This window comes from Rhinolophus sinicus, chromosome 1 (assembly GCF_057876585.1).
Source record: "Rhinolophus sinicus isolate RSI-liver-muscle chromosome 1, RSI-T2T, whole genome shotgun sequence".
In the NCBI taxonomy this organism is placed as follows: domain Eukaryota; kingdom Metazoa; phylum Chordata; class Mammalia; order Chiroptera; family Rhinolophidae; genus Rhinolophus; species Rhinolophus sinicus.
The window spans coordinates 15,638,077-15,660,352 of record NC_142501.1 but is presented as its reverse complement, the minus strand read 5'-3'; the positions used below and the strand labels follow the sequence as shown (position 1 = coordinate 15,660,352).

At 37.6% G+C, this 22,276-nt stretch overlaps 1 protein-coding gene across 10 annotated transcripts in view; it reads left to right on the top strand.

The window, feature by feature from the left end:
- Positions 1 to 22,276, top strand: part of RIC8B (RIC8 guanine nucleotide exchange factor B) — a 98,797-nt gene that overhangs the window by 40,581 nt on the left and 35,940 nt on the right. For all 10 annotated transcript variants that reach the window (XR_016020798.1, XR_012494085.2, XR_016020797.1 and 7 more), the window contains 4 exons: positions 3,782 to 3,876; positions 14,312 to 14,540; positions 15,298 to 15,393; positions 20,218 to 20,362. Coding sequence is in view for 5 of the 10 variants with exons in the window: in XM_019728441.3 (XP_019584000.1) it covers positions 3,782 to 3,876; positions 14,312 to 14,540; positions 15,298 to 15,393; positions 20,218 to 20,362 (565 nt within the window). In the remaining 5 variants the exon portion in view is untranslated. The remainder of the gene's footprint in view (positions 1 to 3,781; positions 3,877 to 14,311; positions 14,541 to 15,297; positions 15,394 to 20,217; positions 20,363 to 22,276) is intronic.

Here is a 22,276-nt window from a genome sequence, read left to right as displayed (position 1 = left end):
AGAATTTCCTGAGTTTTTCTCTCTCTTTTAGTGTCATCTCATTTCGATTTCCACTATCGCCACAAGTCTGCTGGCTTTCTCTCTCTCCCTCCTGCTTTGTCCGTAGGGACTGCTTTCCCTTCTCAACCTGTGGAGACAGTATGATTTCAGAAGAGAGAATATTGATGCCCTAAACATATCCAACCTACGATCATGAAGCAAGTAAATGACAGTTGTATAATCTGTGCTTGTGTAATATTTTCTAAAGAGCAATTATAGTCCATCCTTCCAACATCCCTGTTGTGAGAAAGGAGCAGGAACCCTATTTGACAAATGAGGATACTAACTATCAGAGAGTTTAAATTTATGGAAAGTCACACAGCAGAATAACCATGGAAATAGTGTCCTGTCTAACCTTTGTTAAGTAACACTTTTTAAATAAGAATCCTCATTCAACAAATATCTGTTGAGACATAGACTAATGGAATAGAATAAATCATCTAGAAATAAACCTACGCATATACAGTCAACTGATTTGTGATGCAGGTAACATTAAAATACAGTGATCAAAAGGAGGGCTGTTTAATAAATTGCACTGGGTCAATTGGATAGCTGTATGGAAAAAAATGAATTGGAGTCACTACCTTATACCGTACACAAAAAATTAATTTGAGATGGATAAGAGACCTAAAGGTAAAAGGCAAAACAATAAAGTTTTTAGAAGAAAACAGAAGATTACCTTCACAATTTTATCTTAAACAAGTCAAACATTTCTTAAATAGGCAAAGATTTCTAAAACAGGACAAAATAAAGAAACCATAAAGGAAAAATTTACAAATTGGTCTTCGTGAAAATGAGTTCATCCAGAGTAGAAAGTATAAAGGCAGGCCACCAAATGAGAGAAGGCATTTACAACACATATATGCAATAAAGAACTCTATCTAGAATACATTTAAAATTCTACAAATCCATACAAAAAAATCAATCAACCCAATAGAAAAATAGACAAAAGGCTTGAACAGGCACTTTACAAAAGAGCTCTCTGAATGACCAATAGACATATGCAGAAGTGTTCAACTTCACTAGTCATCAGGAAAATGCGTAATAAAACCATGAGACCACAAGAATGACTAAAATTTAAAAGGCTGACAATACCAAGTGTTGACGCAGATGCAGAGCAACTGGTGGGAGTATAAACACTTTGAAACAGTGGCAGTCAGCTACCTTCTGAAGATTGACATATGTGTGTGCCCTGTGGCCCAGCATACCAAATGACATGTAAAAGAGTACGTTCACAGAAGTACGTTCACTGAAGTACAGCCCCCAACTGGAAACAGTCCAAGTGTCCATCAAGAGTAGGATGGATAAGTTAATTGTAATGTATTCATTGTATTCAGTGGTGTTTTCTTAACCTAACTGGTGAAGGAGCAGATGTTTCCGAGCTGTCAGAATGAAACTCTTGTATAACACAATACTACACACAACGTCAAACTGCTTGAAGATTTCTAAATGGTCTCGTGCCCCTTCTGTAATATGAGTTGGTGCAAAAATAATTGCGGGTTTTGCAATTAACTTTTTAAACTGCAATTACTTTTGCACCAACCTTAATAGCATTACAGATCTGTGGCAAACGGTATGGACCAGCATGGTGTGCTGAGTATGTAGATGTGCTCATTTTGTGGAATTTTATCTAGCTGTACACTTAGGATTTGGGCACTTTTTGTTTACTTACCATTTACATTAAAAATGATTAAGCATCTACTATACACATATCCTCTAAACATGTGAAGGTATTAGATTAGTGGAGAAAACAATGTATATGCAAGTGTATAAACAAATGTGGAATTACAAATTATATTTCCTTGAAACATAGCGCTTCCGTATGTATCATCTTCTTGTTGAATCCTTTTATAACCCTAACAACATGTTTGTGGAGATGCATGTGGGAAAATTCTGGCCCAGAAAAGCTATATGATTTGTCTAAGGTCATAATCTACACTTCTGACTCCAAGTGCACTGCTGTTTCTCTTATGCCACCAAGGCCTTTATCTCTTCCCAATCTACACATGATGGTGTTATGTTTAAAATCTTGTCAACCACATTGTGAGTACTGAAAGCGTGCCCTATTGTTTGTTAGATTTTGTAAGAGACATTGTCTTCCTAGAAGGGCTGAATTATATATATGAATATAGGATGTATATGTATGTGTTATATGTGAATATATTTCACTTTGTACGAGGTCTGACAATTAAATTTGCGAACTTGTTCCAACGATGTTGCTAACCTTTTTTGATATCAGAGGGGTTATTCATTATGAATTTGTACCAACTGGACAAACAGTTAAGCAAGTTTACTATTTGGAAGTGCTGAAAAGGCTGCATGAAAAAGTTAGACAAAAATGACCTGAACTTTTTGCCAACAATTCATGGCTCTTGCATCACGACAATGCACTAGCTCACACAGCACTGTCTGTGAGGGAGTTTGTAGCCAGTAAACAAATAACTGTATTGGAACACCCTCCCTACTCACCTGATCTGGCCCCCAATGACTTCTTTCCTTACACAAAGATAAAGGAAATAATTGAAAGGAAGACATTTTGATGACATTTGGGACATCAAGGGTAATATGATGACAGCCCTGATGGCCATTCCAGAAAAAGTTCCACAATTGCTTTGAAGGGTGGACTAGGCACTGGTGTCAGCGCATAGCTTTCCAAGGGGCGTACTTCAAAGGTGACCGTAGTGATTGATATTCAGCAATGAGGTATGTAGCACTTTTTCTAGATGAGTTCACGGACTTAATTGTCAGACCTTGTGTACACTTGAAGTCAATTATATTTGCATACTGAAGTTTTTTTAAAAAAATCTTAATAGCTTTTGAAGTAATTAGAGCCTTCCTGAAGTATAGCATATCCAGGATCTCTATCATAATTATCACTAATTTTATGTCTTCTTAATGACTAAAAATCTGGAATAAGAGAGAGGTGACCTTGATGTAGGCGATTAAGGACATTATAGTGCCCCAACATCTCACTAAAAATAAGGAGGTAAAGCAAGTGATTATTCAGAGCTTAGCATATTTCCTACAGTTTCCCTTTTCCCTTCTGACTCTGTGCTTTTAATACCCCTACCAATGAGTGAACATTGGAAAATAGATTAAACTCAGATCATTTGTTTTTCATCACTTGCTGATAGCTCTGGGGAAACTAGGAACAAGATTTGAGGGAACTAGGAGATTAAGAAGATTCATGAAAATGAAGTCAATAGGTTATAGATTTTAATCTATTGCTTTTGAAAGTTAAAAAGATGAGCCATTTTTGTTAAGGATGTATACCACCTGCTACTCAGATACCTGATAGCATTCCATCTGTATGAACTTTTATAATGACTAGTCAACTGGAACAGTACGCTATGGAACAAAAGAATCTAGACTTTCTGGAAATGGCAAAGATCCCCAGTTGAACTGAATCTGAAGACAAAGTAAAAGTGGGAAATGCGTGGGTACTGATCATTTCGTTTTTTGCCTGATGTGCCCTAAGGGAGCGGTTAGATCAACAACTTCTGGTTTCAGCCATTTCTGGAGGTGGCTGTAGCCGTTCATATGAGACAGTGACCATGCGCGTAGTATTGCCTTGGGAATTCTTCCTAGAATATCCGGACCTCTACCATGTACAGCATAAGATGGACTGTTTGGGAGGGCAGATGGGCCATGAGATGACTCCCAGGGACTCAGTAAGGCACCACGCTCCTTCCTTCAGGCATTCAATCCCCAATTGTCCTCTCCTCTTTCTTGTTTGCCACAGAGTGATTCTCATCAGTTCCGCGTCATGGCAGCTGTGCTTCGCCATTGTTTACTAATCGTAGGTCCAACCGAAGACAAAACGGAAGAGCTGCACAGGTAGGTAACTTCTGTGTTGACGGCTCAGTGAAGGACGTCATCAGTTCTTGTTGTTTTTATGCATCTGACTTTAATTGTTACAAGCACAAGAAAGTGAACATGTTACAGTAAATCAGGTAACTGGTAGGTCAGAAATCATTACTGTGCCCTGATGAGAAATTTTCATTCTGTCCCCCTTTGACTTCGTTATATTGAGCCCCATAAGAGAAAAGAATTTGGCGTTTGTTGCATTCAACAAGAAAATCCAGAACAACTATACTAATAGCACACAGTTTCTGAATACTGCATGTGACATTATGTTAAGTTCTTTATAAAGATTAATTTCTTTATAAAGAAATTATGTGGTAGAAATTATATGGTATCTGCCTTATGAGGTAGATGCTACTATTTTCCCTTTCAATAGATGATGAAACTGTGACTTAGGAAGATGAAGCAATTTGTCCGAGAGCACATAGTCCCAATAGTGAAGAGTGTGGATTTGAATCCTGCTTTTAATTACTACATTTAAAATAGTACTCTTGCTAATTTCTTTGTAAGACTATTTACCAAAAAATATATCCTAAATGATATTAAATTTTAAGATAAAAAATATATAAGAATTGGGTCACAGTCTCAAGTATTAATGTATAAAAAATAGTAAATATAAAAAAAGTTTTATGACGTGCCTGTTAGAGCTATTAATGGGCTGCTGTTAAAATTCTCTGAGAACAACTGAATAAGTATTAATGCAGCTTTTTAGTTCTCTTACTTTGTATTCTAGATCACATTTGTAGTAACAAGACTTCTGACTTTAAGATAAAACTGCTCATCATGCTTTACAAGAGCACAAATAGCATTTTAAACCACTCAAATAAATTCAAATCTGCAAAAAAGTAATTGGCATTAATTCTGCTTTACAAATTTAAAATTTGATTCTTCTTAATAGTGAAAATTGCCTTTTGAGCATTTGCAGTACATATTCTCTTTTCCAAAATATGGCTTAAATAAAACTATAGAAACACAGCCAGAGTATAAAGTGAAACATATCCTTAATTGTTATTTTTCCAGCAATCCATATTATTTTTGTTATGATCGGCAATTTATTATTTGATGTAGTGATGAGTTTGTTGATAGGTTATCTTTTTTTTTTAAGTCATTTCATTGATAGCTTGATGTTTATTTTTATTATTTTTTTCCCCTTCTTCTGCCTCTTCCTCCCCCCCACCCCCCAATCCTATTCAAGCCGTTGTTTCTCAGTCTAATTGTGTAGGACACAGCTCCCTGGCCCATGCTGGTATTATGCCTTGTGCTTCCCCCGCCACCCCACTCCCAGGCAGTCAGTCGTCGGTAGGTCAGCCACTCACAGCAGATCTTGCTGGCCACTCAGCCTCGCCACCGGCCGCTAATGGCCGCACACAGCAGCTCACGCTGGCTGCCAGCCACCCACGCTGGCCACCAGCCGCTTATGGCAGCTCTCTAGCCCGCGGCAGCTCACACCAACCTCCGGCTGCTCATGGCAGCCGAGCTGTTGTTCACAATCTTAGCTGTGGAGGGCGCAGCTCACTGGCCCATGTGGGAATCAAACTGGCAACCTCAGCGTTAGGAGCACCGTGCTCCAACAACCTGAACCACCGGCCGGCCCGATAGGTTCTCTGTGTACTCTGCCTTGCAAGCCTTCAAAAGATTGTTTTTTCACAATTAAAAAGTTTAACTTTTTTTTTATGCAGCTACAGATCAAAAATTTCTTTTATTTTCTTGAGAATGTGCCTTTAAAAATTAATCAGATTAACTGCAATAACTCATATCCTCTATATTTTATTGCATATTTTGTCTTACTGTAATTTTTTTTGTAATCCAGAGATACTAGAAATCTAGATACTAGAACTAAAAGAAAATAGGTTTACAAACCCAGGATAAAATTGATTTTTTTAAAAATCAGATATCACGAGTTAACGAACATTCATACAAAAATGTGAGGAGAAAGTGTATTGACAGTAATTGTTCCACTAATCACAAAAACACTGCTAAGGATTTCTCTGAAGAATGCATTTAGAATTTTAACGTAGCACCTGGTATACATCAAAATAGAGCAAAGCTGGATACGGGTTTTGAAAATCAGATTTTTAAAAATGTAATCAGATCTCTTCATTTTCCTTTCTGATACTTGCTTTAAATATTTATTCTTAAATAAATTTTAAAGATATTTTTCTTTAAATTTGCTTTTATCTTAAAAGCTGCTCTGATAAAATACCTGTTAGCTATACTGTAAGTAAGAAGGGCTATCCTGGAAGATTGAGGCTGCTGCTTACTTGACAGTTTATCGAGAGTAGCCCTGCAAGTCCCTTTAGTCAGAATTAAAGTGATTAGTATCATTTGGGCAGTAATGACTCTAGGCTAATCCATTTAAACACAGAGAAAGCTGCACCACCCTGAGAGGGCTTTTTAGGAACCTTACTAGAATTGTAACATCTACTAAATTCTGCCCATTGGTAGTGATCCTGAAAACAGTTTGTGTGTGTGTGAAAACAGTTTGTGTGTGTGTGACATAAGTTTAAGGAAAAAATCAGAATGTTTCAAAGTAACATCTCATTCCATGTTTTTACAGTTATTTTCTAAGGGTTTGTGGGGGTTTTTTGGGGGGTTTTTTGTTGGTTTTTTTTGACACTGATTTGTTTTAAGGGAAAATGTAATGAAATAGGTAAACCTGGACAGTATAGTGTATGGTTATGCACTATTATCAAACTCAGAAGGTTACACTGGTGAATAAATGACCAATTAATAAAGCACTTCATCCCTGCCAGCAAGTGGGGAAGCTGCTGCCGCCCCCACGACACTGCTCCTTCTGTCACTGTTATGGTAGTAGGAATGTTGGCCTTCAGATCCAATGTTTAGTTCCAAATCTCTTTTTAAAAATTGTTCTGGACTTTGATATTTTGTGTAGGAACTTATTTTTATGTGTATCCTGTGATTGTGTAGAGAAATCTGTTTTTCTGTTCGTTGAAGTTTTTCTGAAGCCAGATATGTTCTGTGATACATGCATGTCAGGAGCCTATTAAGGTTCTCTAGGAGACGAGTGAGTAAAATACGGGCTTTGCAGCAGCTTTTTCTAGTATGTTGTCTCTGTAAGGCAGTGCTTTTTTTTCCTCCAAGAGAAATCAAGAGGACGTGGACATAGAGATAACATGAGTTAGCTCACAGTGACAGCCGACTTAACCTTTGTGCACCAATCATCATCTTAGTTTTAAAAATCTGTTTGTTACATTTCATTTCTTTTTGTCTATACTTATGGTAACAAGTAAATCGTTGCTGTGATCCCCTTTTTTGCTCCATTAAAGGACATCCGAATTCTGTTCATCTCTGCTGTCTGCCTGAAAGTATCTTCAGTCCTCTTGTCCATAATCAATCAGCTTATGCAGGAGCACTTAGCCAAAAACAGCTGCACGTGGATGTGGTTGTGGTTTTGTTTTATTGGAGAGAAAGGGGAAGATGGCATGGCCTGTACCCTGGAGAGGAGAGGCGGAAAGAGGCGAGGGGAGGGCCAGACCTGACTTCATTTCTTTTAGCCTCTCAGTCTAATTTCTTTCACTCAGCACATTGGCATCTAAAGCTTTTTTCCTTTTTCACCCAAAAGAGCCAGTATGTCTAAAAAGTACTTACCTCCCGGCTTTTTTGTTGTTGTTTCTTTGTTTAGACCAGCTCGTTTTATCTCATATCGAAGGGGACAACTTAGTATCTGATGACACCTCATTACAATGCTAAGCATAAAGTATGTTTTTTTCCAGCTTTATTGAGGTATAATTGACACGTGACATTGTGTAAGTTTGAGGTGTATGATATGTTGATTTCATATCCTTATATATTGCAAAATGATTAGCACCCTAGCGTTAGCTAAGCATAATGACTTATCCATGACAGACTTAATAAATGTTTGAAAATTGGATGATTTCATTTTGGTTCATATTTATTAACTGAACACTTGCTATGTATTAGGCACTATGTTGAGCTCTGCGACAACAAAGATATATGTAGTCCATTCTCTGTTCTCCAGGGCTCCCCACCTCGGGGGTAAAACAGACTCCTAAGTAAGTGTAGTTGTTTGCATGAGTGTCGTGTCAGACATGAACAAGCTTATGTAGACACACAGAAAAAGGAGAGCTTACTTGTCTGGTGAGATTAGGGAGTGAGGGTTTTATTTTTGTTTTGTTTGTTTGTTTTGTGAGCAGTAAAGTTCTCAGGTGTTTAACCTGATTTTCACAGGAGTAACAGTTACCTAGGCGGACAGATATTTTCTGAACTACACTGAGCACCATGCAGGGTGTTTGAAGGACTCCACAGTGCATACCCTAGAGGAACATAGAGTCTAAATGGGGAGACAAGACATAAATATTATGAAAAGTTAAATAACAATTCAAGACAAGAATAGAAGAGATATCACAAGATCATTTTTGAGTAGTGTCCCGGTGCATTCATTATCCAAATAGTAATTGCTAATAGAATTCAGAGGACAAACTCACTGTGGTCTGGCGTGAGGGAACGCCTTCTCTTCCCTACTGTACCTGTTCCCCATCCTCATCCAGACCTCTGGTTCCCTGGTGATCCCTTTTTCTCCTATTGATAAGCCCCCTCATAGGTTTACTTTCTTCACTCTCTTTGTGAAAGCGTTGTTCGTCATTTCGGCTTCTCTCTACTCCCTCATTGCCATGTCCTGCCAGCCTTCAAGCACCCAACCCCAGGTCGGTCAGACCACCTTCCTTCTTCACTGCTAAGCTCAGGCTGCTCGGTCCTGTGGGAAAGTTTTACCTAACTTGACAGACAGCGTGCTTCGTCGTCTTCACTGCACGCAGAGTTCTTTTTCAAAAGGCAAATCTCTGCTTAGAATCCTCTCATGGCTCCCCTCTGTCATTCCAATTAAAAGCAAATTTCTTTTGACACTGTGCATTTATTAATGATTTGCAGTTTCATCTGGGAAATCTGTTTCCCTGGCTTTTGCACCTACTCCTTTGTGCAAAGGCCAGCACAACTCTGGTTTCAGGTCATCGGCAACCCATCTGGCTGTGACATATGCATCATTGCAGTCCTCTTTAGAATCTCCCCCGTCCACTACACACACACACACACGCACACGCTCACGCACACACACACAGACACACACGCACGTGCGCGTGCACACACACACAGACACACACAAACACAGACACACACACACAGACACACACATCGTTCTGGTCGTGCTGCCTCCTGAGGCCCCTCCTTTAGGGCTTTGTCCTTTGCTTAGACGTAGGGACCAGTTTTCAGTTCCCCATAGACGCCATAGTCTCTCCTCCTTCCAGATTTGGCTGTTCCTTCCTAGAGTGCAATATGTCTACTGTTCAAGAGCTCCTTAATAGGTGCCATTTACTCTGCCAAGCAGAGTGCTTTTCATGCCTTTTTTCATTCAGTCTTCACATCAAGCTGGTAGGAGCCATGTATTTCCCTTTACTTTAGAGATAAGGACACTAGAATCAGCCCCTAGCTCCACAAATTACGTTATGCTGCCGTCTCTTAGGAAGAGGAACATTTTTTACTTATGTTTGTATACTGAGCACCAAGCACAGAGCACAGTAAATCTCTATGGAGGATGAAGTGGGGTTTGAGCTAGTCTTAAAGAATGAGAATGTTCTAAGCAGGAGAAAACATGGACAGATACAGAAATAGCGAACAGTGACCAGGTCACTGTAGGTTAAAAAGGTACACTTTGCTGAGAGCAGCATTCAGGGGTCTTTCCATCCATAAATGTTGCCAGTTTTCCTGACCCTTCCCTATCTGCTGCTGCTCCCGTCTTCTCTTGCCCTTTGCACAAAAGTCCCCTAAGTGTCAACTATCTGATTCTTCTATTATTCTCTCTGGAATCCAGTCTCTACTCAGACTTCAGTGCCACAACTCCACCAGAATGGCTATTATTAACGTCAGTAGTGATTTCCATGTTGCTAAATCCAGTGGATATTTCTCAGTTGTCATCTTACTTGATCTGTCCACATCATTTGTCGCAGATGACTCCAGTCTTTTACTTACCTACTTTTTTCCAGGATACCACACCATCCTCTTTTCCCTCCTACCTCACTAGCTGTAATTGCTTCCTCTACTCCTCAGCCTCTGGATGATAGAGTGCCCCAGGCTCAGCCCTCAGAGTTTTTCCATCCACACTCATTCCCTTAAGATCTAATCCAATTTTCTCTCTTTAAATACCATCTACATGCTAATGACTCCGTTTATATCTCTAATGCAGATCTCTCTTCCTGACCTCCGACTCTTACAGCTAACTTCCTACTAACATCTCCACTTGGAAGTCTAATAGACATCCTAAATTGAACGTATCCAAAATTAAACTCTTATTCTTCCCCTAAAAAAGCTCTTTCTCCCTCCTGTGGTGTTTCCCATTTCAGTTTATGGCAACTCCAGCTTTCCACTTGCTAAATCTAGGACTTTGGATTCTTAGCGTGTCAGGAAATCCTTCAAAATGAGTCCAGATCTAACCACTTCACTGTTATCCCTTTCTTCTCTCACCTGAATTATTACAATAACACCCTAACTGGCCCTCCTCACCTTTGATGTCCTACCAACTGTTCTCAACATTAGCCAGAGTGACTCTTGTACCCTAAGTTAAGAGTATATCACTGTGCAAAACCCTGCAGCGGCTCCCATTTCACAGAATAAAATCTAGTTACCAACGCCTGCAAGACCAGTCTGACGCCCTCTTACCTATCTGACCTCGATCCTACCCTTCTGTGTATGGTGGTTCAACCACACCAGCTTCTTTGCATTCAGACATGCTTCGCTCCTGTCCTGGGGCTTTGTTCTTGCTCTTCTTCCTGGAAAGCTCTTTGCCCAGACAGCACACTACTCACTCCCTACTTCCGTTAAGTCTTTGCTTAAATAATACCGTCTCTGGAAGTCAGCCTAACCACCGTGTTCAAAATTACAACCCGTGTGACCTATCTTACTTTCCTGAGTTTTATCCACAGACCACTTACCACCTTCTAGTCAATTAACTCACCGTATTTTGCTGTGTGTAATGTGCTCCTGTGTAAATGTGCACCCATGTTTTGTGGGGTTTTTTTGGTTTCCTTATTTTTATTTATTTGTTTTTTTAAGGAGGAGAGCACAGCTCACAGTGGTCCATGTGGGGATCGAACCGGCAATCTTGGTGTTATTAGCACCATGCTCTAACCAACTGAGCTAAACAGCCACCCCTGCACCCACATTTTTGGCCCAAACTTTCAGGGGGAAAAATCTTTCATTTTAATTTTTTAATTCAAATTTTTATTTGTTTACGTACTTGTTTTTTGTATTACAAAGGAATTTTAGCTTTTATTTTTTAACGTATTATGGTACATACAAGAAATTTTATGTAACAATTACAAAACACAAGAACAAATACAAGGTACAAGAAATTTTATGTACTGGTAACAAATTGACAATGTTTACGCACCATAGGCCAAGAACTCTTCTTCGGCCTTACAAGTTTGTCATAAATTCAACAAAACTGATTATTGTATTTGGTATTATTTTGCATACAGATATTGATATTGATTTCTAGAGTTACACTTTTAACTCATAAGCATAAATAAAAGAATTAAAAAATGTATATGGATACAGAATTAGTATTACCCATGTATAATGTGCATTCTTATTTTTCCCTTACAAATTTGGGCAAAAAAGTGCACATTATACAGGCAAAATATGGTGTTTGTTTTGTTTACTTTTCATTGACTGTTCTCTGTATGCTGGAGAATAAGCTCCATGCGGGCAGGGATTTGTCTCTATTTTCTTCATAATACCTGCCTAAAGCAATGCCTAGCACAAGTAATTAATAAATAATTACTGAATTGATTTAGATTAAAGTAAACTTAGGTATTTACATCTGAAAATCTTTGGGAGGTCTTAAGGTTCATTTAAGTAGATTTTCCAGCCATGAAAAAGGAGCCTGGAATATAAAGATACATTGGACCAGGAAGATTTGCAAACAGCTGTAGGGCTACATGTACAGGCATCATTCTTCTCTGTGTCATTTAGTATTAAATTTTGTTTAGTCCGGTGATTGATACAGGACTGGATTTTAGGTTCCCTTCCTTCTCCCACAACTAACAAGGCTGTAATCAGGACTTGAAGGAGCTCGAAGTAGGCCTTGCTTTTAAATCTGCATATCAGGAGGGGGCTGGGAGCATGAGTGGGAGGATGTCATGTCCCAGTGATTAATGATCTCTAGGAAGCTGAAAAGGGGAGAGTAATATACACAGTATTTCTACCCCCTGGAGCAGGAATGCAAACACCATTGTGTGGATCTGTGCACAGTCGCTGACTTCCTGGTAGCTGGAGAATTTCATACACTCTTCTACCACAAATAAAACTGTCAGAGAAGTGACAGAGCTCAAAAAGCTGGCCGTCCTTACTTAAAAAGAATAGCTCAAACACAGTGAGCCAGAAAATTAATTTTGTAGTTGTTTGGGAACTCAGTTGTTCAATAAGAAATGAGAAAATGGGAACTTTTCTTGAAAAGCCTAAAACATCCAAATATTTGTTGACTCACACTCTACATTTGGTTTCTTAAATTTACCAAATTCCTGGAAACTGCTTATTTTAAAGGAATTTAAAGGGAAACATTCCTTTGTAATGAAATGCATCGTCTTAAACTTTTCAATGTGGGTTTCTATGGTAGAGTCAGAGAATAATTATGTTATTGATGGACTTCAGAGCCTATTGCCCTATGTGTTTATAAAGAAAAAAATCCTGATGTTTCAGAATGACTTAAGCAGTTTTAGAAAGTAATGCTAAGGTAGAGTTCTTTTGTTTCGTTTTTCAACTCCAGTGAATCTGTGGTGTTTAATAACGGTTTCCAAACGTGTAAGTCAGAAGCAAAACATTTTTAACTCTAGACGAAGAACTGTAGATGTTTGCAAAACGTTCTAAAGGAAAGTTTGTGGGAAAAGTATTTTATTTCAACCAGTTGTGATTATTTACAAATAACCAAAATTAGGGACTTCGACAGTAGCGGTAATAGTAATAGCAGCAGCTGTAGATTTTTACTGGGGACAACCAAATATCTTGTATTTTACCAGGAATTATTCATAGGATTTGTTAAATTATTTTTGTTCTTGGTTCAGATTTTTTTTTTGGTACCTGTGAAGTTATCACTCATTGTTCTGGATCGTCTAGTTTTTAAACTTTGATTTCTTAAACGAAACTTTTTCCATAATATAAAAAGAAAAGAAATAATTCATTTTTGGGGAAGTGGAGCCACACTACAGGGTAAAGGAGAGAAAAAAAATTGTATTTTATTTCCATTTTGTTGTTTATTTTGTTTTATTTTTGAGGGTGTCACTATAATCTGAAGTAAAAGGAACTACTGTGGTCTAAATTAGGACAGCATCACATAGATTAAGCCCTGAATTTGGTTTCCAAGTGGTTAGACTTTCAAATTGCATTTGCAAGAGTTTATTTTTAGTCAGGATGTGGTTATTTTTAGATCTGCTTCTCTGTCACTAGGAAATGTAATGCCTGTCTTTCCATTGTTGTTTATCAGGAAGTTCTGAGGCAGAGGTTTATAAGATCCAGTTAACAGAACACAACCTCTCCTCCTAGATGAAAGAATATGAAATAATGCAGGAATGGAGATATGTTAATTAAGAACATGTCTAATTTTTAAATTGTTAGTGTCATTTTAATCTCTTACACACTGAGCAACAGTGTACGATTTTTAGAGAATACCAAAAACACAAGGTTTGGGTTCCCCCTACTGGTGTGTATCCTAGGCTGGTGTATTCATTAATACATAGCAGAAAGGCCTGAGGGATTGAGATTCAAAAGAGCTCTGTTGACCTCTTTTAAAGAAACCTGGTGATGAGAGAGCAAGAAAAAGCACCATTACTGATTTTCTGCAAATTGCGTACAAAAAAAATGGGATGATCTCAAAAGTTGTATTTTCTACATAAATCTAAAAAGAACAAAATTTAATCCTACGATATTGGGTGTTTACTGTTGTTGCCTCTGTGATAAGCTGCTTAGATACAGTGCATCTCAGATGCTTTATGTTGTAATCTAGAGAATAATAAAACACCAGTGGATCCACAAAAGGATTTAAAACCCCAAGGAGAAAATGTAAAGCTAGCATTGTGTTGTAATAAAATTAAAGAGCCTCTGTTAAAGCTCACTAATTCCTATTTTAGCATTTCAGAAATGACATGTGATTGTGTGTGTCCATTTAACATCTGTTCTTTCTAATTTGTCATGTGTGTATTTGAAATAGTCCTCTTTATTTTCTGTCTCTTAGTCGGTAAGTGCCAAGTAATATTAAAGGCTCATTCTGAAAAAGAAAAATTTTAATTGACTCCTAAAAGTCACTTCTGAACTTATTATTATGTTTGCGTTTTAAAGGACTATTCAATCAAATTAAATATCGTATTTTTAAATTGCTTTTCAGTAATGCAGTCAACCTTTTAAGCAATGTTCCGGTCTCTTGTTTGGATGTTCTCATTTGTCCATTAACCCATGAAGAAACAGCCCAAGAGGCAACGACTCTAGATGAACTGCCCAGTGATAAAACAGCTGAGAAAGAAACAGTTTTGAAAAACAATACCATGGTATACAATGGTATGAATATGGAAGCCATTCATGTTTTACTCAGTTTTATGGAGAAGAGAATAGACAAGGTAAGGCTGATAAAATGGAGGCCTTGGGAAGATGCTTCTAAAGAATATAGATGTGCCACATACAGATATCACAGGACATGATCTCTAAATCTAAGATTTTTTTTTTATAGTTGACATCTTGTCTAATTATTTGAACTCTGAAAAGCACTTTACTATATGATAGATGATAAATTGCTAAAACCAAGTGAATTTATTTGCTTAAAGCTGAAAATTGTGTTGATGCAACACCAAAATTGTGACTAATGTCTGAAAACAAAGGACAAAAATGAATGACTTTTCCATGTAGGTATTTTGTAAATCCTAGAAGTAAAACTTATTGCCCCTCTCCCCCAAAACACTTGATGACAAATACTTTCCATAATTCCTAAAAGACACCTTCCAAAAAAAAAATCATCAATTTTCCATTTGTTGTGAGCTGCTAATTTTCTCTCATCTGTCACTTGCTTTGTCAGGTAACTACATTAAAAGGCAACAAGGTGGTATGGGTGGGTCATCATTTAAGCCCATTGGTTAAGTCAGTGAGGACCCTACAAAATGTAGAAAAATCCAGGAAGGATAAAAATGAGCGTCAGTAAACATGAAGATAATTGATGAAAAGGAAATATTGTTAGGAAAATAATTTTTTAAAGAGTTTGTAAAGCTTTGGTAACATAAAATGTTTCCCCCTCAAAAAAGAATATTAGTATTCTCAGTTATATGGAGAAAAGTAGTACTGTTAGAAACTAAACTAATGTAGTATGTATGGTTTTCTTTATAGGGAAGCAGCTATAGAGAGGGTCTAACTCCAGTTCTCAGCTTATTAACAGAATGTTCCCGAGCCCATCGAAACATCAGAAAATTTCTCAAAGATCAGGTAACTACTTAATGCATATTACATCTTAAAATTAATCTTCTATGTGTTTTTTTTTCTTTTTTTTAACATAGAATTACTGAGTTGAATTCTTTCATAACGGTTTTCTTTCAGAAAGTCAGAAACTCAGAAAATTTAGTTTTAATATTTGACATCTTTCTGATCTGGAAATAAATGGTCCTTTTATTTTTTGAGTCATTCATTCATTTAGTCAACAAATATTTATTGAAATCTGTATGCTATGTTCTAAGCATTGTTTTAAGCATTGAAATACAAATGAAGTCTTTGCCTTGTGGAGTTTACCTTCAAGTGGGGGGACAAAAAGTAAACATAAATATATGATATAATGGTAAGTAGTCATAAGTGTTTTGAAGATAGATACAGCAGGGGAAGGGAAGACTTAGGGGAATAAGGGAGGGTCTTTCTGAGGAAATAACATTTGAGCACAAACTTGAACAAGTAAGAAAATATCTCTGAGAATATTCTGGAAGAAGAATGTACCAGAGAGAACAAGTTCCAAGTCCCTGAGATGAGAGGATGCTTTGGAATGCTTAAGGAAAAACAAGTTTAGGTAATGATATACAAAGGGGGAAAGTGGTAAATGAGGTAAAAGTGGTAGGCAAGAACTAAATGACTTAAGATTGTATAGGACTTCTGATTCTCTTTTAAGTGAAATGGCAAAGCATTGGACCATTTTGAGTGAGGGAGCGATGTGACCTCATTTATATTTAAAGATGCGCTAGCTACTATCTGTAGGATAGAGTAGAGTGTGAGGAGATGTGAAGAGAGCAGCCCAAAGAGAGCTGATGATGGAGGTTTGGAGTAGGGTGGTAGAGGTCATGGGAAGAAATCATCTTCCCGCCATATCTGCATCTGTACCAGTGTATCTTTTGTCTCGCCCTCTATCACAGTGGATGAATTGCCTCTGCTTCCTTCTGTGGCCAGCCTCTCCAGTGGTATCCTGGATCCCTTTCCTTCTCACCTTCTCAAGAACTTTGCTCCTACATTTATTCCATCCCTTTCTTCTTAAATTGGTCATTTTTTAAATGTATTGGATCATTTCTGTCCACACCCAAATGTATCTTCCATTATAAAAGCAAACAAAACTTCCCCTTAACCCCAGTTCTCAAGCTGCCTCCCCGTTTCTCGGCTTTTGTTTATGCAGTGTTCCTCAGAAGAGTTTTCTATACTCACCCTGTCTTTTCCTTTTACTCATCTTTGATCTCATTCAGCACTCATGGTTTTGCCAATCATCCATATACTGATGACTCCCAAATTTCTATCTCTAGCCCTGACCTGTTCCCTAAGCTCCAGACTTACAAAACAAACTGCCTACTCATCTCCTCCCCTTGGATGTATAGTAAGTATCTTAAGTTTAACATATTCCAAGCAAATCTCTTGGTTTCCCATCCCCCTCACCCTGTTTCTTCCCCCTTTCTTTCCACATTTCATTACATGGTACCACCATTTGCCCTGTTGCTCATTTATTGCCATATAGAATTTCCCCTAATAAACAAACCAGGTTAAATTTTCCCCTCTATGGTCAAGATTTTGTAAGCACTTTACTATGTGTAGAGTTCATTCATAGATATTGCAGGTAAGGAGAGATGAGAAAGAAGGGCCTGACTATTGTTGAGGAATTTACAGCCTATGGGAGGAAGAGAGAGGTATCATGAACACATGAATAATCATTTAAGCAAAATAAACTCGTTAATGAATTAAAGTCATTTCCAAGGTTGACTATTTTAAGACATTCTGCCATGACTTGGTGAAGAATAATAAATGAAAATACTTTAAGTTTTGTACAAATTAGCTTTTTCACATAGGAGATCCAGGTTCAACTACACTGTTTAGATCTTGCTATCTCTAACCAAGACATCCAAAAAAAACCAAACACCTCTTTGTTGAATAGCTTTGTATGGAGGCCTTGGGTCACACATTATGTAAATACGAAAGATGATGAGACCCACTCCTTGTCCTCAGAGAAGCACTTCAATGTAGGTAAGGAGCTGAGACGTGGCACTACAGGACACAATACAGAAATCAGCCTTCCTTCTGAGGACGCTGCACTGTAGACTATAATGGTTGAGAAAGGCAGAACTTCAAGTCACAGATGATTCACTTTGGTAATAATATAAATGAAACCATGGCTAGTTCATTATTACGCTTTATAGTTAATACCTGATTAAATCCTACACATGCATACCCAAAGGAAATTTGTCTTGAGTAGTCTGTATTTGGGCAGGTAGAAAGAACAGATGGTAGAAATTACTGATCCAGGTTGGGTTAGTCTGGAGAGGCTTATAGAAGAGAGGAGGATGTTGTGTTTTAAAAGAGGCACTGGACAAGACTTGTGAAAGAAAAGAAATTTGTTGCAGCGTACTATTTGGGGGGTAATAGAAAGGGTCCATACCCGTGCAGTTTATCTGGGAGTGATACATAACAATAAAAACAATAAAATTTCATTGTAAAGAGACTTGTTTTAAGGAACCCAAAACACAGCTAACAAATTTTTAGGTGATAACCTTTGTTAATGGATTCTGTACCCTGGAACTATAGGTACATACTACATAAAATCACGTGGTACATGTCTCATTCTTCTAGAAATAGAAGGTAAACTCAGTATGGTTGACTGAATCAAATAACAAAAATTTATTGTGCAATTACTTTCTACCCTACCAGAGATATTAAGATATGGATTGTGTGAATACTTTGGGTAAGATTACTTAATTTTCTGAGATTTAGTTTTCATTTTTATTCATTTATATCTCCATTGTCTCTGGTACCTCCTGATACATAGTAGGCACTCAATATAGAGAGTTAGGGAAGGAAGAAAGTAACTTGAACGGATTAAATACAATAATGCACACATAAAGGGTCTAGCACAGTAAGTTATTATTTGACTTTGTGTCTGTTCTCATTTGCTAGCATAATGCCGAACTTATACAGGCACTTTTTTAAAGTTACTTGAATTAATTCATTCTTCCTTCAATCAGGAAATATTGAATACCGGTAACATGCCAGGCACTGAGAACAGTACACAAAATAGAACTCTCTGCTCCCACGCCCCACTGACTCTTGTGGAAGAAGGGAGACAGTAAAGAAATAATACATACTGTGTCAGGTGGTGATAAACGCTATAAGGAAGATTAAAGGGCTGAGGTGGTAAAAAAGTGAATGCTAAGAGTTAGTTATATGGGGTGGTCAGGAAATGTCTTCCTATAAGTGACATTTGAACAGACCTGAAGGAAGTAAGGCACTAAGCCATGCAAGTTGCTAAAGAAAGAGTTTCTGGGCAAAGGGAGCAGCAAGTGTGAAGACCTTGAAGCAGGAACATGCTTCGTGTATTTAAGGAGTTCTGTGGAGGTCTCTGTGGCTGTAGCAGTGCAAGGAAAGCGTATAGTCGAAGTCAGAAAAGGAGCAGGAAGCTGGATTATGTGAAACCTAAGGGAGTTGTAAGAACCTCGTCTTTTACTATGAGTGAGATGAGGAGCCATGGGAACTGGGAGACTTTGAGAAGAGGAATGACATAATCGGACTTTCTACATGGCATGCTGGAATGAATGAATCCTATACGGACCAGGATGGAAGCAGGGACCACTGAGGAGGCTGTGGCAGTAGTCCAGGCGTAGTCCAGGCGAGAAATACTGGTAGCTTGGTTTGGGTAGTACTAGAGAAGGTAGTAAGAGTGGTTGGGTTGTGGATGTAGTTTAAAGGTAGGACCAAACTAATTTGATGATGGACCGGATAATGGGGTGTGAAAGAGAGGAGTCAAGGGTATTTCCAAGGTTTTTGTACCAAACAGTTGGAAGAATGGACTTGCCATTTAATGAGATGGAAAACTAGATAAGGAACAGCTTGCTGAGAGCATCAAGAGTTCTGTTTAGGACATGCTAAAGTTGAGAGGCCTATAAAAGTCTAAAGGTCAGAGAAGAAATCAAGATGGAGGTATAATTTAGGGAGCTATCCGCATATAGAGACCGTATAAAGCCATAAAACTGCATGAGATCACCAATAGAGTGAATGAAAATAGGAGGAAATACTGTCCAAGACTCAACCCAAGAGGAGAGAAGAGAACTGGCAGAAGAGACTGAGATAAAGCAACCAGGGAGATAAGAGGCAAATCAGAAAAAAAGGGGATGGATGGATGGATGGATGGATGGATGGGCAAACAAACAGACAAACCAAGTGTGTTGTGTAATAAGCCTTCTGAGGCTCAGTCCGTAAAGTAGGGATGAGGGATGTTACTACATCCTTTGCATGTTTACTGTGAGGACTGATTCTAGAGAATAGGTGTATATCATCTGTTCCAGCAACTAGCACACAGGAAGTACTCAATAATTAATAGCCATTCTCTGTTATAAAATAAAACAACTAGAAAACGTAAGTACAGATTTTTTTAGTAAATAGAAAATGCTGCAGGAATTAAAAGAACGGAAAAATCAGTATGAGTCAGGATATTAAGGAAGTCTCCATGGAAGAAAGAGAAACATCCAGACTTTAAAATCAATTTTGTTAGAGGAAAGCAGAGGCATTCTAGGTACTGAGATGAGTAAAAGCTCAGAAATGGATTTGAGTATATCATGGTGGTACAGTGAAGAGATGTTTCTCTTCAAATAAAATTTCATTACAGGCGTGAAATTATTTGAGGTTTGTTTTTTGTTGCTGTTGTTGAGTTTATTTTAATTGGAAGCAAACCTATTTACGTTGTAAGTGTTTTTTCCACTCTTACAAAACTGAGCTCAGTAGACTAACCAGTTTCATGGTGTCATCCTCGCTTGCTCTAGTACTCATAACTGATGACAGTTTTTGCATTTGTACCATTAGGTTTTACCACCTTTGAGGGATGTGACAAATCGACCTGAAGTTGGCTCAACTGTGAGAAATAAGCTGGTGCGCCTCATGACACATGTTGACCTTGGAGTCAAGCAAATTGCTGCTGAATTCCTTTTTGTCCTTTGCAAAGAGAGAGGTAGGCTAAACTCTCTTTGCCCTCTAAATCTTTATTTTTCTGAGGGAGTTTGAGAAATCTTTCTAATAGGAGTGGCCATCTCATTCCTCTCTTTCCAGAGCTTATTATTCTCTATTGGTTCTATTGGAGGCCTGAAGAAATTAAAATTAATAACTTAAAAACATTTTCTATATGTTTCTAAAGTCATTGAGACATGCACACAGATACACTACCAAACACTCACATTTAAACTCTGCCTTCTGTATCCTTAACCCAGACTTTTTAATTTCAGTGAGTCAGGACCTGGGGCCATTAGGAAAATCTGCTTGAGTCATTCAGGTCCTGTAATTTTGATACCCAAACAAAGGCCTAAGTTAGTTCCCCTTTTTAATACCTGTTGGAATTAAATCTATAGGAGCTTTGGTTTGTTTCTTCACTAAGTTCTTTAGTCAATAAATTGTTACTGAATGTGAGCTGTGGAATGTACTAGATAGAAATACAAAAATGCTTAAGATACACCCCTTGCCCTTGAGATAGATTAAGATAGAAGTAAAAAGAAATTTAAAAATAACTACACTACAATGTAATGAATACTATTTTATAAGTGTATATAAAGTGATTGTCTTCTGAGATACGTCTAACAATTTAAAATGTTTTCTAAAATTGTATGTGTTACTTGCTCTGCAAAAGGCAAGTTCTCCGAACAATGCACTTTGACAAAGGTATTCGGCTATTCTTACCTATTTATTTCTTCGTCTCCTAGTTTATAAATGTACCGTGTAAGCATATAAAAGTCCCACCTAAGCAGATTTTATAGTCCACTGTTTTATAGTACCCCGGTTTTGTGAGAAAGATAATTTGGAGGTGAAAAACTTCATTCCTCTCAAAATCTTAAGTCAGTTAAATTATTGGGTTTTTTTATCCCAGATTTATTGAGGTATAATTGACAAAGAAAATTGTATACATGTAAAGTGTACAACATTATTTGATATATATGTGCGCTCTGAAATGATCACCACAGTCAAGCTAGCACATCCCCTCCTCACATAGTTACGTGTGTGTAGATAATGCTTATGATTTACTCTTCGTACATGTCAAGTTTATAATACAGTATTATTAACATTTTCACTGCAACATTCATCTACAGTCGAATGATAGTTCCATGCCGCTGACTGTGGCGTTCGATTTTATCCCACGAGCTCAGTGTCCCAGAAAGGAAGTTTAGGAAAACAGATGTGCATTTTCTATATTTTTGTGTTTTTCAAGAATGAATAGCAATAGGAAGTTTCTATACTTTAATCATTTATTTTAATAAAATGTAGCACCTTAACTGTATTTACTTAAAATATAAATACTGTAATTATTTTCTGTGGATTTTTGACACATTTTGGAGAACAAACTTGAAATCAGTTAATGCAGTGAAAAGGTTAACTATTGTCACCATGCTATACATTAGATCCCCAGAACTTACTCATCTTGTAACTGAAGGCTTGTACTCTTTGACCAGCATCTCCCCATTTCCCCTACCCGTGACCCTCTGGTAACCACCATTCCCTTCTACTCCCTGTTTCTATGAGTTTTTTGTTTTTGTTTTAAGATTCCACATGTAAGTGAGACCATACAGTATTTATCTTTCTCTCTCTGGCTTTTTACTTAGCATAATGTTCTCTAGCTTTAGCCATGTTGTCGCAAATATCAGGATTTCCTTCTTTGTTGTGGTGAAATAATACTACATTTCATATATATATATATATATATATATATATATATATATATATATATATATATATGTATATATACCACATCTTCTTTATCCCCTCATCCATCGATGGACATGTAATTGTTTCCATATCTTGGCTACTGTAAATACTGGAATGAACGTGGAAATGCAGATATCTCTTGGGGATACTGATATCGTTTCCTTTGGATATATAC